Here is a 15,056-nt window from a genome sequence, read left to right on the forward strand (position 1 = left end):
AAAATTGCTGTGCCCAATATATTGGACAATATGGAGATGCTGTAAATGGCACATTTGAGGTTGATGACCCCCCCCCCCCCTACTGTTTTCCCAATTAGGTAATAGTTAATAGGATGGACTTGTGGAAACATTGTTAATGTGGTTTTTTTTTTTTTTTTTTTTTTTTTTTTTTCAGCTCACATAGTGAATGATGGGACCCATGTGAAAATTGATACATTTTAGAAACATGGATTAGTAAAAAGGAAATAAGTTGAACTAGGGGAAACATTATGAAAAATGTATCTTGGTCAAGTAGTACCAAATACCAATCCTTATTTTTTTAATTTAAAAAAATCAAATAGTATCATTGTGTGTGTCAAGAGTTTTTATCATAATTGCTACATGTTTGACTGTCAAGACTTTTAAAGGCAAGTTCATTTCTCTTTATAACCATCTTCTGAGCTACATAACATATCATCCAATTCTTTGAAATACAAAGTATTTTGGCTAAATTATTATGTAAGCATCAAATGAATCAAGATAATTATGTCTCTAAATTATTAAGTAGAGAAAAATCATTTCAATGTATAACAATTAAAAAGATATTCATCACTTACTGTTGGGGGATTCATTCCCTCCCTTTACATTTTTCTTTGTTGAGAGAGATTTTTCTTTTCTTTTTTTTTTTTTAAATCCGTTTCAAGAGCATGGTTTCTGGGGTCCTTTGGTTTTCAAAATGTGACAAACATTTACTCAAGTGTCATTATTTTTAGCATCTATATCTACCATAGCAAAGTTGGATTATTTACCTCTGTATTGTACATGTCCACAAGATCTAATATCTTTATGTAATATAATAGGCTGGTGGAAAATAACCAACCAATAGTACAAATGCCCAAGCAATTCAAACCACAAGTAACAATTGAAGAAGAGATGAACATCAACAAAAGAACCATAAGTGAAATAAAAAAAATTATGGGGGACTCTGATAATGAGGTAAGAAAAAAATATACCTTCAACAACAACATTGTGTCCTTAACATTACTTTATGTATTATAGACTTGCTTTTACAAAATTTAACTATAAAATTATAAATTGATTGATATTAAATTCAATTTCTAGGAAACGATCTTTACCTATCAAGGAAAGATTATAAACATTGACATAGATCATTCTGGTTGGTACTTTATCTCTTGTGAAGTATGCCGTAGAAAGGTAAAATCAAGAGATAAATTTTTATGGTGTCACAATTGCAACAAAAAGGCATGCTTCCCAATCCCAAGGTACACAAAAATGAAAATGTTTACTTTTTATATTAAAATACACAACAAATAATATGATATTAACATTATATATGTCATTTCTTTTATCAGGTATAGAATTCAATTAAAGGTTGAAGATAGCTCAGGAATGGCCACATTTATTTTATTTGATTCAGAAGCAGAAAAATTACTCAACATATCAGCCAAAGACCTTTTGAATAAATCTTTAGAGATGAGAATGTCGAAGATAAAATTACTATTTAATATTTACTAAACTTTACTTGACTGTACAATTTGAAAAATGTTACTTTTGTTAGGAGCCCGATGAAGTCATCCTTCCTGTGCAAATAGAAAATCTGAAAGGAAAACAATTTGTTTTCCAAATACAACTAAATGACTATAATCTCAACTATGGATGGGAATTCTACACTATCAAGAAACTTTTTGACTCTTTTGAAGAAACTGACAAAGCAATTCAGCTTGATAAAATGACAGAAGTAAGTATTCTTTAATTTAGAGAAATTACAAATATGATATTTAAGATGAATATGTTGTAATACATTTCTCAACCTGTTCTATTGCCAGGTTTACATCAGTGATTCTTCAAATGAATGTAGCAACAACTTATCAATTGAAGAAGATGGTGATTGTACAAAATTTCAAAAACTTGATGTTCAAACCAATGTGCAACTCACACCAACATCTGTACTTAAGGAAAACAAAAGGGCATATTCAAGGACTACTACAAAGCAACAAAGGAAGAAGATACAAAAAACACTTTAAAGTTGTCTTTCAATCTCTAAGATTTTCTATGCACAATTTGGTTTTAATGAATTTGTGATTTTGATACTAAAGACGTATTGGAACAAAGGAAATTTTTTTGCTTTTATGCACAATTTGGTTTTAAATTGAAACAAAGAGGAATTAAACTCTTATATTTAGTTATTTGAGGATTTTTTTTTTTTTTTTTTACTATAGCATTAATTGTTTGTCTATATACATCTAATTTCTAAATATTGTAGTGTTCAATATTGTTTGAATTGTAACTTATCATGTATAAATAATTTATTTTGAATTTTAAGTAATTAATATTTGCATTGGTATGTTGTTGAGATTCAATAGTTGTGTCTTTAAAATCAAGAGGAACTGAAAAACAATATCTAAACTTTAATGTTTTTTAAATATAATGAATGCATTGAATATTTAATGAAAGCCAGGAAATAAATGAAATTAAAAAATAAGAACGTGCTACTAGAGAATTGATGTTCAATTCCAATAGCTAATATCAAATCATTTGGAAAAAATTGGTAGCTTTCCCGTGCATCGCACGGGTTAGCGACTAGTTTATTATTATTATTATTATTATTATTATTTGTGGCTGATAGCTAATGAAGTCATTGTGGACTTGTTAAGTATCGATTGTTTTACGCTCCACAAATTGAATTAAACATTGCCGTACATACTCTAATTAAAATCATGTTTTAAAAATAAAATTTCTTGATATAAATGTGAAAATATGAAATTTTGTTTTTTTAATTGTGTGTTCAATATACACAATATAACTATCATGACTTAGTTTTATGAGTGAAAGGGCACAAAATCAAATATACCAAAGATAAATTTATTTCATAATTGAGAGAAAATAAGATTTTTTTTTTCTTTCTTTCTTTTAACTGTGCAATTATCTATTTTCATTGAAATGGAAAAGCTCTTTTAGGGAATGATGAGATCAGAGCATATATGCATCAGCAGCGTGTTTTTTTTTTTTTTTCCTTGAAAGGGACAAATCTTTTTTTATATATATACTTTAATATGAACGGTACAAAATATACAACCATGAAATTTGCGAAGTAGGAATTTTTGACATGTCTGCGTTTAAACAGTTGAGCAGACGTTCCTATATGTATCCTGCCGCTTTTGTTTGACTAACTCCCCATTGCTCGAAAGACTATCTTACGGAAATGCTTAATTAAGCATGGTTTTACAAAACCGGTTGCGCTAAAAATGGTTTCGGTTTGTGATTAGTTATATGACACTTTCATATATATATATATATATCCATCCCTTTTTTTCTATTACTAATAACTTACCACAATAATTCTCAAAAAAAAAAAAAAAAAATACTTACCACGATAAAATTGTACCAAAGTTATAGCACAAAATAGTGTGGTCTTAAATTTTTTTCATTTGGTATCCCTTTTTGAAACTACATTTATTCCAAGTATAGTTTTTATCTTTTGGGTTTGTTTGGACTGAGGGGGAAGAGAGAGTGACTAAAGTAGAGTTGGCTAAAAATAAACTAATTTTGGATCAATTCTACTTTACTCTATTTTACTTCCTTCAATTCAAATGGACCATTAGATTTTTCAATCACATTTATAAGTACAATCACTACCAAAAAAAAATTATAATTTTTAATCTATAGCTTTTTGAAACAATTAGTTCTCAACAAGCAGAAAAATAATTTATATGTACAATAATAAGCTAGAGCATAAACGACATGTGATAAGAGCATAAACTACTTGCTATAAGCCTTTTAGCAAAATTAACTGAATATATTTCCACGCAAACATTTGAAAATCATTTCACCATATTCAAGAACTTACCCAAACTTTTTTTTTTTTTTTGATACAAGATAGAGATTTTACTCTAGCCTAATCTAAGTGTATATGTGTGTGAAGCTCCTTCTTAGAAACTTGAACCCCGGCTCTTGACCTTCACCCCATAAGCACTTATACTTGTGGAGTGACCATCGCATCAAGAGTGTGCATTGGTTTACCCAAACTTAAGAGACCAAAGTTCCGCACAAGTACTTAGTCGTACCTTAAAGGGAAAAATGATTACCCATCTCCCATGTTTATGTTTATGTCTGATGAATAAATAATGGACCACAGCTTTTATTACACCATTTCCCCCAACTATCTTATGTGGCTTAGTGTGAGTGGTAGAGAAAATGTAAAGGGATCATGTAAAAGTGACAAATAACTAATCACAATTTATCGCATAGAATAATTTTGGAAAAACCTATGATATAGGGCGTGGTCCTAAATATGTCATGCCTAATTAAACCTCATCTTACTTTTTTCAAACACTCCATTAATTTTGTCATAAACCCCATAATCACTCATATATATAAATACACACACACATAGAGGGTTGGATTCAATTTTCATGCCAATCGAATGTTATTTCTCATTAATCCATAAACTCATCTTTTATGCATCATTTAAAAGTACAAAAACTTAAAGTTAAGAAATTTATTGATGATAAGGCTATTGATCTTTGATCACTTGAAAATTTCCAAGCATGGAGGATATATGAAGATAATATAATTCAACATTGGATTTCAAAGTGATGCAAATTTTGATAAATACACCATTGGATAACAATAATTTTGTATATCCTCCACACTTACAAAATTTCAAGGCAATCAAAGATAAATAGCATTGTCATCAATCAATTGTTTAAGTTCTAAGTATTTGCAGTTTTAAAAAATACATAAAAGATGAGTTTATGGATCAAATGGTAAATATCATCAAATTGGCATATATATATATATATTATCAGGTTATCAAAATTTACCAGGGTTCTCCAATTTGACCATTTTTTCCGTAGACCTCCAGATGATTATCTGTCATTCTTTTCTTTAATATTCTTATATCGTTCCAGTCAAAAAATAAAAAATAAAAAATAAAAAAAGAAATATAAAGGTTGTCCAAGGAATGCATGACACTCTTATCTTTACACGTTTAGTCTGGGATGGAAAAGATGATGAGAAGTCAAAGGGAAGGAAAATTCTTCATATGAAGATTGCACAAAATATTTTGAGCCCACAATTAAGGTGGGCATTAGTCTGGTTTTCAGAAGGCAGCATCAGGATAACATAAAAATAAGATTTTTTTTGGAAAATTTTCACCCTTTTAATTTTTTTAACAAGTCGATCTATTTGGATTTGGAAGACAATTTTGTGATTCAACCCACAGACAGTCAATCCTTTGTCCTTTTTTTTTGCGTAGAATTATGACCAAGATAACATAAGGTGAACTCCGTGTAAATTTATGCTTGCTTTTATAAGTATACTAGCTTTTTCTAGCATGGTTGATGGGTACATTTTCAATTCTTGTCGGTGCGGCATAAATTTCGGGATTACTACCAATATTTTTGAAAGCTCGAAATGTGTAAAAACACAAGAGCTCGTTTAGACCCCCAAATCAAATTACGGCTTGGTTGTTTTTACACTAACTTAATACTAAGTGTGGAATAGTGTAAATGCAAGCAAACATGCAAGAAAGCTACTCTAATCCATATTTAAAGCAACACAATAGTAAAATGAAATGAACAAGAGTAGGGAAGAGAGATGCAAACACAGATAACACCGAGACGTGTTACTGAAGAGGAAACCGAAGAACTCGGCGAAAAACCTCTCTGCCACCCTCTAAGCAGTAATCGATCCACTAGACATTCAATTGGGATACATGGGTAAGCAAGAGACCCTTCAAGCCTAATCTACCCTCTGTACCTAAGCCCTCCAAGCTCCTACTCCAACAAGGCTTCTCGAAACTGTGTCTTGTCTAGATCTCCGGATCCTGCAACAAGCTTCATGTTGCATCTACCATCCTTGGCTTCTTCCAATGTTTCCTAATAACACCAAAACCTCACTGGACACTCTCAAAAGGTGTGGTAAGTGTTTGGGCTATTGACCTCTCAATGGTATGGAAATGGAGAGGTAGGAGATGAGGAAATCCCATAAACAAAGGTGGAGAGAATTGTTGGTATAACAATTTCTAACTCTCAAGTGTTTTAGCTAGGGTTTTCTCTCAGAAGCTCTCCTTCACATTTGTGGGTAATATGGGTATATATAATGAGGGTACAGAAAGTGTGTATCAGACAGTACAGATTGGCAGAATAGAATGTCTTGCAGGTGTCTCGTGGGAAGGCCTTACTCGCGAGATACTCGCGAGACACAGCTGTCTCCATCTGTACAGACTCTTCGCATTCCAATCATATGCAAGGCACATGCTTCACTTCGCGGGAAGCGTAGTCGTGAGACACCCGCGAGAAGTCTTTTGTCTTCACTTGCTTGAGTCTTCACACTCTCTTTCTCTAGCACACAACCCTTTCAATCAAATCCCACAATAAATATAGGGTACACAAGATTGAAAATAATTACAATCAAATTTGGCATGGAATAAAAGCCAACAAAATACAAATTTGTAAATTACAACTTTACAATCTCCTCCTTTGGCTATTCTGTGACAAAATCCCTAACAACAGACTCTAGACTTAAACGTAAGTTTGGGAACAATGGTAAAACTCACTCACACCTAATCTAGAAACTGTGAAGCACTTGCAATTTATACCTGTAACCTGAAACACTCTCACATAAACAAAACTTTCATTAAGCTTATGACAAGTTGAACACAAGGTATGAACAAGAGCAAGCATGGTGCGATCAAGTATGTAAACAATAAATATCATGCAAACAAACACTTGATCAAACAAGGGCAGTCATTAAAGAATGACTCCAATGAACATATAACAAGTAAATGTTCATCCGGACATGTACAACGAAGCAATCACTTATGATTACTTGCATGTCCAATCACATAACCAATGCAAAATACACGAAGTATATGCATCTAGGAACAATCCTACCGGGCACAAGTGTGAAGTACTTAAGACATTTTAGCAATATCTAAAAGTACACAAAGAATGCTACATAAGCATTGAGATAGTCACAAACTTTTAAATAGCTAAGCATAAACATGAACTATGAACAAAGCAAACATAGTTAATATAGCACAAAGCTCTTTCTCTCTTTCTCATATCACTCCCCCTATCATGAATCATAGGAGTTGTGATGAACTTGGAACATATATACTTGTAACCTGAAACACTTGCACAAAACACATTAGACCCTTAAGGTAAAGCAAGTAATAAAAGGACAAGTATAATGTAACAAGTAAATTGTGATCAAGTAACCAAGATGTGAAACATATGAGCAACTTGATCATACACCAAAACAGTCATATAGAAATGACTACAATGATCATATAACAAAGCAAATGATCATCCGAACAAGCACAAGGATGAATGCATGTTCAACACAAAAACACGATGCGATGAGAGCAATAAAACATAGAACACAAAAGAATGTCTTCTCCCCCTTGATATATGCATCTCCCCTATGGATTTCTCCCCCTACGAATGTGCACAAGGTAGAATTTCTCCCCCTAAGAATGTGCACAAGAGTCATATAGAAATGACGAAAGTATACACTCCCCCTTTTTATCACGAATAGACAAATGAATCAAGAGGAAGGTAGGAAAGAAAAAAAGATATGATAATGATAAAAAAATGATGCATGAGGGGTGTAAGATGAATGAGAAAATAAAGCTCAAACAAAAAAACAAAGACAACTTAAAACATGCTACAAAGCATAAAGAACATGAAATGCTAAGAATGATGGAACATGATGTAAACCTAGGCATGACATAGACACAAGAACATGTTATGTGTGCCAAAAGGTCTAAAAAGACTTAACTAGCATGAGTGAAGTGCAAAACATGTCAAGTGTTAGAGTGTGTGCGGCAAAGGTGCATCTAGTGTGCATGTGAGATGCATGACCAATGCATGAATATGCATGAATAAGCACTCACGGGGCAAAGTGTATAAAACACACTACCAATGATCAAAACATGATAAACATGAATAATTATGGTGATCCCCAAAGTTTGGTACTCATCGAAGTCCAAAACAGCAACAAAATGCCATTTGGGCATTTTATCAAACACTTAGAATGCACACACTACACATGTATGTTAAACAATGCATGAACATATGAAAAACTTGCCTAAATACATGTTATTTTTGCCACAAGGGGCCAACATCCAAAGTAAACCATCATTTAAAACAAAGCCCAATAAAAAAGATTGACAAAAAATAAGTTTTCCATCTCCCATTTGAGAAAATCCCAATTATGAACATAAAACCCCCAAAAACATAATCTAAGGATCAAAATTAAAGAAAAGAGTTAAAGATTACCTTAGAGATGTTAATGGAATGAAAAACACTTGAATTTAGTTGGGTTTTGATGTAAAAACAATAAAACAGGGGTTTGAGAGATGGGAGGCATTTAAAACAAATGTCCCACGAAATAACCTTTAAAAAGCTGATCTGGAAATTTTCGCTGGTATCTCGCTAGTTAGCTTCCTGCGAAAATTTCACTGGTATCCCGCTGGTATTTCGTTGGTAAGCCTTACTCGCGAAACAGCCGCGAAATAGTCGCGAAACTTTCTATGTAAAGCTGAAAAACTTAAGAATTGGACCATTTAACTCCCAGCTGAGCTTACACGTGAAATGGGTCATGAAAACACCTAGAAAACATGTTTTTCACACAAAAACAATTTGAAAAATATTGAAAAATATGGGTGATACAAATCACTTCCAAAAGCAAACAAAAAGAACACAAATCTTTTTGGTTTGATCCACATATGGTTGAGCACACATACATCAAATTTGAACATGTACAACCACACAAATGAAATAGGCATTCATTGAACATTAAACTAGTGTGTTGTGTGTGTGGATCAAGTGTAGAATAGTCCTTAGACTAGAGTGGAGTTTCAATGATCAATTCTATCAAGTCATACACAACTGATACAAAATCAAGTAGTCTATCTCAATTATAGAAATGAGCATATATGATCTCCCACAAGAGAATGATTAAAAAATTTAGAAGCTTTTCATTTGGCTTCTGCATAATTCATGACATTTGATCATTTTTAAACAATACACCTCTTTTTGAGATTGATGCTTGAAATTTTTGGTATTTCAACATTGAGAAATAGCCTTTTTTATTTTTTATTTTTTTAGCACCATACATTTTAATATAAAAGTCGTTTTCCCTTTTTCCTAGTCAAATACTAGTATGTGCGACAGGCTTTTACAGCTCATTATCTCTTTTCATTTGGAGATTTACATTTGGTGAGCTCTATAGCAAAAACATAAAAATAAAGTGGGAAGAGATATAGGCACAAGTCTATGCAAGTATCAAGACCATCAAGACTATTGATCAATCATTCATGACAAGCTTGAAGATCTATTTACAACAATCACACATAGTTTTCAAGATTTCTCCCACAAAGATATATGTGCATACATAACAAGCTAAGCTCGTAAATGCATTACGCCATTTGTACGAAGGTACTATGCCAAATTCACATGTGATATGTGCTCAAACATATATAATCAAACTTTTTCAATTTTTCACTTTTTATGTGGTTTTGAATTTTCACTCACACAAAACAAAAGCAATAAAATATGATCAAAACAAAAACAAAAAAATGCATATAAAGAGATGCATGATGCAAAAGTGTATGACAATGAAGCATCTAATGTATGAAAAGTCTTACAAAGATCGAAAGAATTAGATCAAGGACCAAAAGAGCAAAAGCTCAACCATAGGAACCCTTCATCATCCAAACGGAACTATTGTTTGGAATGAGTGTCTTATGAGAAGCAAGACGAGAGTTGGAAGAATGAGAACCGGAGATGCACATAGTCAAGGAGTTAAGAGTATTAAACATTTTCTTTAACAACATGCTATTTTCACTCAAAACCGATTTACCCTTTTTAGCACAACTTCCAAAAAGCTCAAGTTTTTCTTTTCTTTTGATTCTTTTAAAAGCATGAAACTTAGAGCATTGAGGTCTTAGATGACCAAAGGCACCACAATGGTGACAAAGAATGTGTTTAGGTCCACTAGGTCTTTTGGGAAGGGATCTAGCAACATGGTTTTGTTCTCTCTTCAACTTATGACATTGAGGTCTTATATGACCAATCACACCACATTGGTGGCAAGTTGGAACAAACTTAGATCCATCCAAAACCATAGGTTGAGACCTAAACAGAGGCTTTGACTTAACAGCCTTTCTCTCCACCTTTTGATTTCTTTTATGTGGAGGAATGTACACCGATTTGTCCTTTGAGGTAGAACACACAACAGGCACAAAATCGGGTACCACAACATGATTGTAGTAAATATTTTCATCATTTTTAGAAATAGGTTCAACAATCAAACACTTGGCATGCATATTAAGAGATTCATTTTCACATTTTAGCTCATTAACAAATTTGTTAGACAAAAGAAGTTTAGCATCCAAGTCCATATTCAAACATTCAAACTCTTTCAGCTTTTCAAGAGAATTTTCAGCAAGTTTCTTATATTTTTCGACCAATTTGTTGGATTCATTGAGCTTAGCAATCAATTCATCATTTTCACAAAATAACTTGCTCAAATCCTTATTAAACTTCTTAGCCTTTTTCTTCAAGAGTTTAATGTTAGGAATATCAACAACACCCAAGGATTCATGTAACATAGCATCACAATCATGAGGATTATAACTCATAGAGGCATTTTCACAAACACGTGGCATGTTACATTCATCAACATTTAAAACATGCATAGAGGCATACAAAGCACAATCCATGGCAAAACACACAAGGGGTCAAGGATCACACTTAGGTAATGAAATCAAATCAAGTGTACCTGCTCTAATACCAATTGAAAGCTCGAAATGTGTAAAAACACAAGAGCTCGTTTAAACCCCCAAATCAAATTACGGCTTGGTTGCTTTTACACTAACTTAATACTAAGTGCGGAATAGTGTAAACACAAGCAAACATGTAAGAAAGCTACTCTAATCCATATTTAAAGCAACACAGCAGTAAAATGAAATGAATAAGAGTAGGGAAGAGAGATGCAAACACAGATAATATCGAGACGTGTTATTGAAGAGGAAACCGAAGAACTCGGCGAAAAACATCTCCGTCGCCCTTCAAGCGGTAATCAATCCACTAGACATTCAGTTGGGATACATGGGTAAGCAAGAGACCCTCCAAGCCTAATCTATCCACTGTACCTAAGCCCTCCAAGCTTTTACTCCAACAAGGCTTCTCGGAACCGTGTCTTGTCTAACTCTTCGGATCCCACAACAAGCTCTGTGTTGCATCTGCCATCCTTGGCTTCTTCCAATTTTTTCCAGCAGTACCAAAACCTCACTGGACACTCTCAAAAGGTGTGGTAAGTGTTTGGGCTATTGACCTCTCAATGATATGGAAATGGAGAGGTAGGAGATGAGGAAATCCCATAAACAAAGGTGTAGAGAATTGTTGGTATAACAATTTCTAACTCTTAAGTGTTTTAGCTAGGGTTTTCTCTCAGAAGCTCTCCTTCACATTTGTGGGTAATATGGGTATATATAATAAGGGTACAGGAAGTGTGTATCAGACTGGCAGAACAGAATGTCTCGTGAGTGTCTCGTGGGAAGGCCTTACTCGCGAGATACTCGTGAGACACAGCTATCTCCATCTGTACAGACTCTTTGCATTCCAGTCATGTGCAAGGCACATGCTTCACTTCGCGGGAAGCTTAGTCGCAAGACACCCACAAGAAGTCTTCTGTCTTCACTTGCTTGAGTCTTCATACTCTCTCTCTCTCTCTTTAGCACACAACCCTTACAATCAAATCCCACAATAAAAACAGGGTACACAAAATTGAAAATAATTACAATCAAATTTGGCACGGAATAAAAACCAACAAAATACAAATTTGTAAATCACAACTTTACAATTTTAAAGCTAAATTAAGAGAATTTTCAATATTAAGAACCCCTAGACTTAGTATGTCTTGATCACACCACCATTTTTTTTTAATTCAATAATTATAACCGGTAGGAGGTATTTGAATCATTGATGTCTTAGAAATATTAGGAAATGTCAATTAGTTGAGCTATAAAACTCTTTGACATAACATCAAATGTTCATGCAAGATAACAAAAGGAAATCTTACCCATTATAAATTTTACACAACAGATTAAATTTGGAATGTAAAACAAAAATATGTTGTGCAAATAAACTACTAGGAAAAAGATTAGTTGGAAGGAAGCAAAACCTTTAATTTTGTTAGAAATACTGAATCAATAGTTTTGTATTTCCCTAGTAATAAAATATAAATGAGTGTCTTAACGTAGGAGGTAGAGTTTGTGGTACAAGTATGTGTGCTGTACAAGTAAGTGAGCTATGCAAAATAAATAAAAGTGGGCCAAAAGCCCATAGTCTATTACATGTTAACAAGCCCCCTCAAACTCAAGGTGGGTGTGAGACCTACTTGAGGTTGTCAACCAAATCATGAAGGCATTCTTTAAGATGTGACTTGGTGAAGATATATGCAAGTTAATCTTGATATGCGTTGAATGTTCAAAATGCGTATAAAACATTATGAACGTTTAGACCCCTAATTTCCAAATTATCAATTAAAGCTTATTATCAAACAATTAATGTGCAGAATATGAACATAAGCATATAATAGAATTGATAAACAAACTAAATCAAATAAAATCACATCCACAGCAGAAATTAAATAGCAAAGATTAAGGGAAGAGAGATGCAAATACAAGGACAGCACAACGATGTGTTATTGGAGAGGAAACCGAAGCCCTCAGCGTAAAACTTCTCTGCCGCCCTCTAAGCGGTAAATAATCCACTAAAGAATGTAGTTGGGATACATGAACAGCAGAAGACCCTCCAAGCCTAATCTACTCAGTGTACCTAAGCCCTCCAAGCTCCTACTCCAACGAGGTTATGCCGAACCTATTTCTTCTTTAGCTTATCGGATTCCGCTATAACCCATAGCATCAACCAATATGAATTGGTCCCTTCCTAACTACTTCCCAAAGCACAAAAAAACCTTCTCACAGATATGGGTAAGGTGAGAAAAGGATTTGGTTAAAGAACCTTTCAAGGATGTAACAATTGAAAGGGTGAGAGTTGAGGAATTTGAAGAGTCACAATGTAAAGATTGTGGATGAGTCAATCTTGTTTTTCTTTAGAGTTTCTCTCTCAAAATTCTCTCTAGAAGCTCTCAATATTTCATGGGAATAAGGGGTATTTATACTGGAGTGAGAAAGGAATGTGAAGAGTCATTTTTTCAATAACAGAGTGGACTAGCGACTTGGCCTCGCAACTTGATTGAGTCACGAGTCTAAACTGCGAGCTAACTGAATGGTCAGTCTAGACTTTTTGTCCTGTAGTGCTATAGCTAGCATGATGGTTCAACTTCTCTGCATGCTTCACTCATGTGCATCTTCTGGCGGCTTGCAAGCCGCGAGCCACCCACGAGATCCAGCTGTGAGTCCTTGCTTCACTGCACAGTCTTGAGCATTTCTTTACACTTTCTCACACACTACCCTTACATGATTCCCACCTAAATACAGGGTTACTAATTGCTAAATTACAAGCAAATTTGGCACGTAATAAAGCCAACAAGATGGTTGATTAAATTCAACCAGACAATCTTCTCCTTTGGCTATTCTATGACAAAACCCTAAAACAAACTCTAGACTTAACATGTGAGTTGGGAATATTTGAACAAAACTCACTCACATAACTCTAGAATCTGTGAAGCTCTTGAATCATAAGAACAAGTATCTCCTAAAATACAACAACACAATTTGATCATTGTATGCAAAAAACTTGTAATGCATATGAAGCAAGCACAATGCAATCTAACAAAGTGGAATAAAGCAATAAACCAAGGCTTAACCATACAAGCAATCACTATTGAATAGTGACCACAATGCTCATTCACATATGGAATGAACATCTGGACATGCAAGCTAATAAGCTCAATGCAAAGTATCATTTGCATGTCCAACACTCAACCAATGCACAAAACATATATGCATCTAGGAACAAGATCCTACTAGGGCATAAGAGTGATGTACTTAAAGAAAATGCAAAAAACAACAAGTACTACGCTACAAAGCAAAGGTACAAAACCCAAAGTACATAGAAACTGAATATAAACTTATATATTTATAAACCAATGTACCAACAGCATTTAAGACATACTCACAAAAGCACTGTAACCATGACCAGAGGTATATATATAAACTATAAGCAAAATAAATGTACCCAACAAAAAAAAAAAACCCCTAAACTAGCCACAAGTTAGGCTATCCAAAAGTGTTTGTGTGAGTGTATGTATCAGCTTCCAGTGTGAGTGTATGTATCAACTTCCTCTTTTTGAGCACACAACTCCCCCTTTCACTATGCACTCTTCCCTTTGTGTTGCTCTCCCCCTTTCACTGTGCTTTCCCCCTTTCTGGCACGAATAGCTAAAGGTTGAACTCTAGCTTTTGTTGAATAGCATCTAACTGTGTCTCAATGTTTGTTAGACGCAATTGAACTTGATTGTTGGTGGAGTAGATAAGCCGTTCTAGTCTGGAAATTCGCTAAGATACACTCTCAATCACAATGCTTCACCTGTCAGCTTGAGAGCTAGGAGGTGCAGATGGAGTGCTAGTTGTTTGCATCTCAGAAAGAATGGGAGAAGTAGTCTCGGTATGTACAGGTGTAGCTAAACCTTGACCGGATGAAGTGGCATGAAGGAAGGGTTCACTCTTAGGTGCTTTAGAAGGGTGACTTTTGTTGGCTCGAAGAGAAAACTTGGACAGTTTCTGTGAATAGCATCCTGTCCTTGTAATTGGTGAAGTCATGGTCATCTAAACCTTCAAGCCCTAGCACCTCATCTATATCACCTGCATCTATGGTGAATTCCTTTCCTCTTATCCAACAATTAATCTCATCCTCTTTTAGCACAACATTTGCATAAAACTCCCTGATCAAAGGCTCACACACTCCAGGCAAGTCACTTAAGAACTTATCCCAACCTCTGCCCTCAAAACATTTGGGAGTGAAAGTGTCCTTCAAATCCACTAAGTCCACAAATCTTTCTTGAAAGATTGTTGCCTT

At 34.2% G+C, this 15,056-nt stretch overlaps 1 protein-coding gene across 1 annotated transcript; it reads left to right on the forward strand.

The window, feature by feature from the left end:
* Nucleotides 1-954: 954 nt before the first annotated feature.
* Nucleotides 955-14,524, forward strand: LOC115985936. Its single transcript, XM_031108820.1, has 6 exons — nt 955-975; nt 1,102-1,160; nt 1,353-1,473; nt 1,559-1,738; nt 1,827-1,946; nt 14,480-14,524. Exons 1-6 carry the CDS (start codon nt 955-957, stop codon nt 14,522-14,524), a joined length of 546 nt encoding a protein of 181 aa, XP_030964680.1.
* The last annotated feature ends 532 nt before the right edge of the window (nt 14,525-15,056 follow it).

The sequence above is a fragment of the Quercus lobata genome, chromosome 4 (assembly GCF_001633185.2).
Source record: "Quercus lobata isolate SW786 chromosome 4, ValleyOak3.0 Primary Assembly, whole genome shotgun sequence".
Classification (NCBI taxonomy): Eukaryota; Viridiplantae; Streptophyta; class Magnoliopsida; order Fagales; family Fagaceae; genus Quercus; species Quercus lobata.

What these genes read in the sequence shown, in the direction of transcription:
- LOC115985936 (XM_031108820.1), top strand. Translation starts at nt 955, where the DNA reads ATGGGGGACTCTGATAATGAG. An exon ending in GACATAGATCATTCTGGTTG is followed by an intron (nt 1,161 to 1,352) that starts GTACTTTATCTC and finishes TTCTTTTATCAG; the next exon opens with GTATAGAATTCAATTAAAGG. An exon ending in TGCAACTCACACCAACATCT is followed by an intron (nt 1,947 to 14,479) that starts GTACTTAAGGAA and finishes AATGTTTGTTAG; the next exon opens with ACGCAATTGAACTTGATTGT.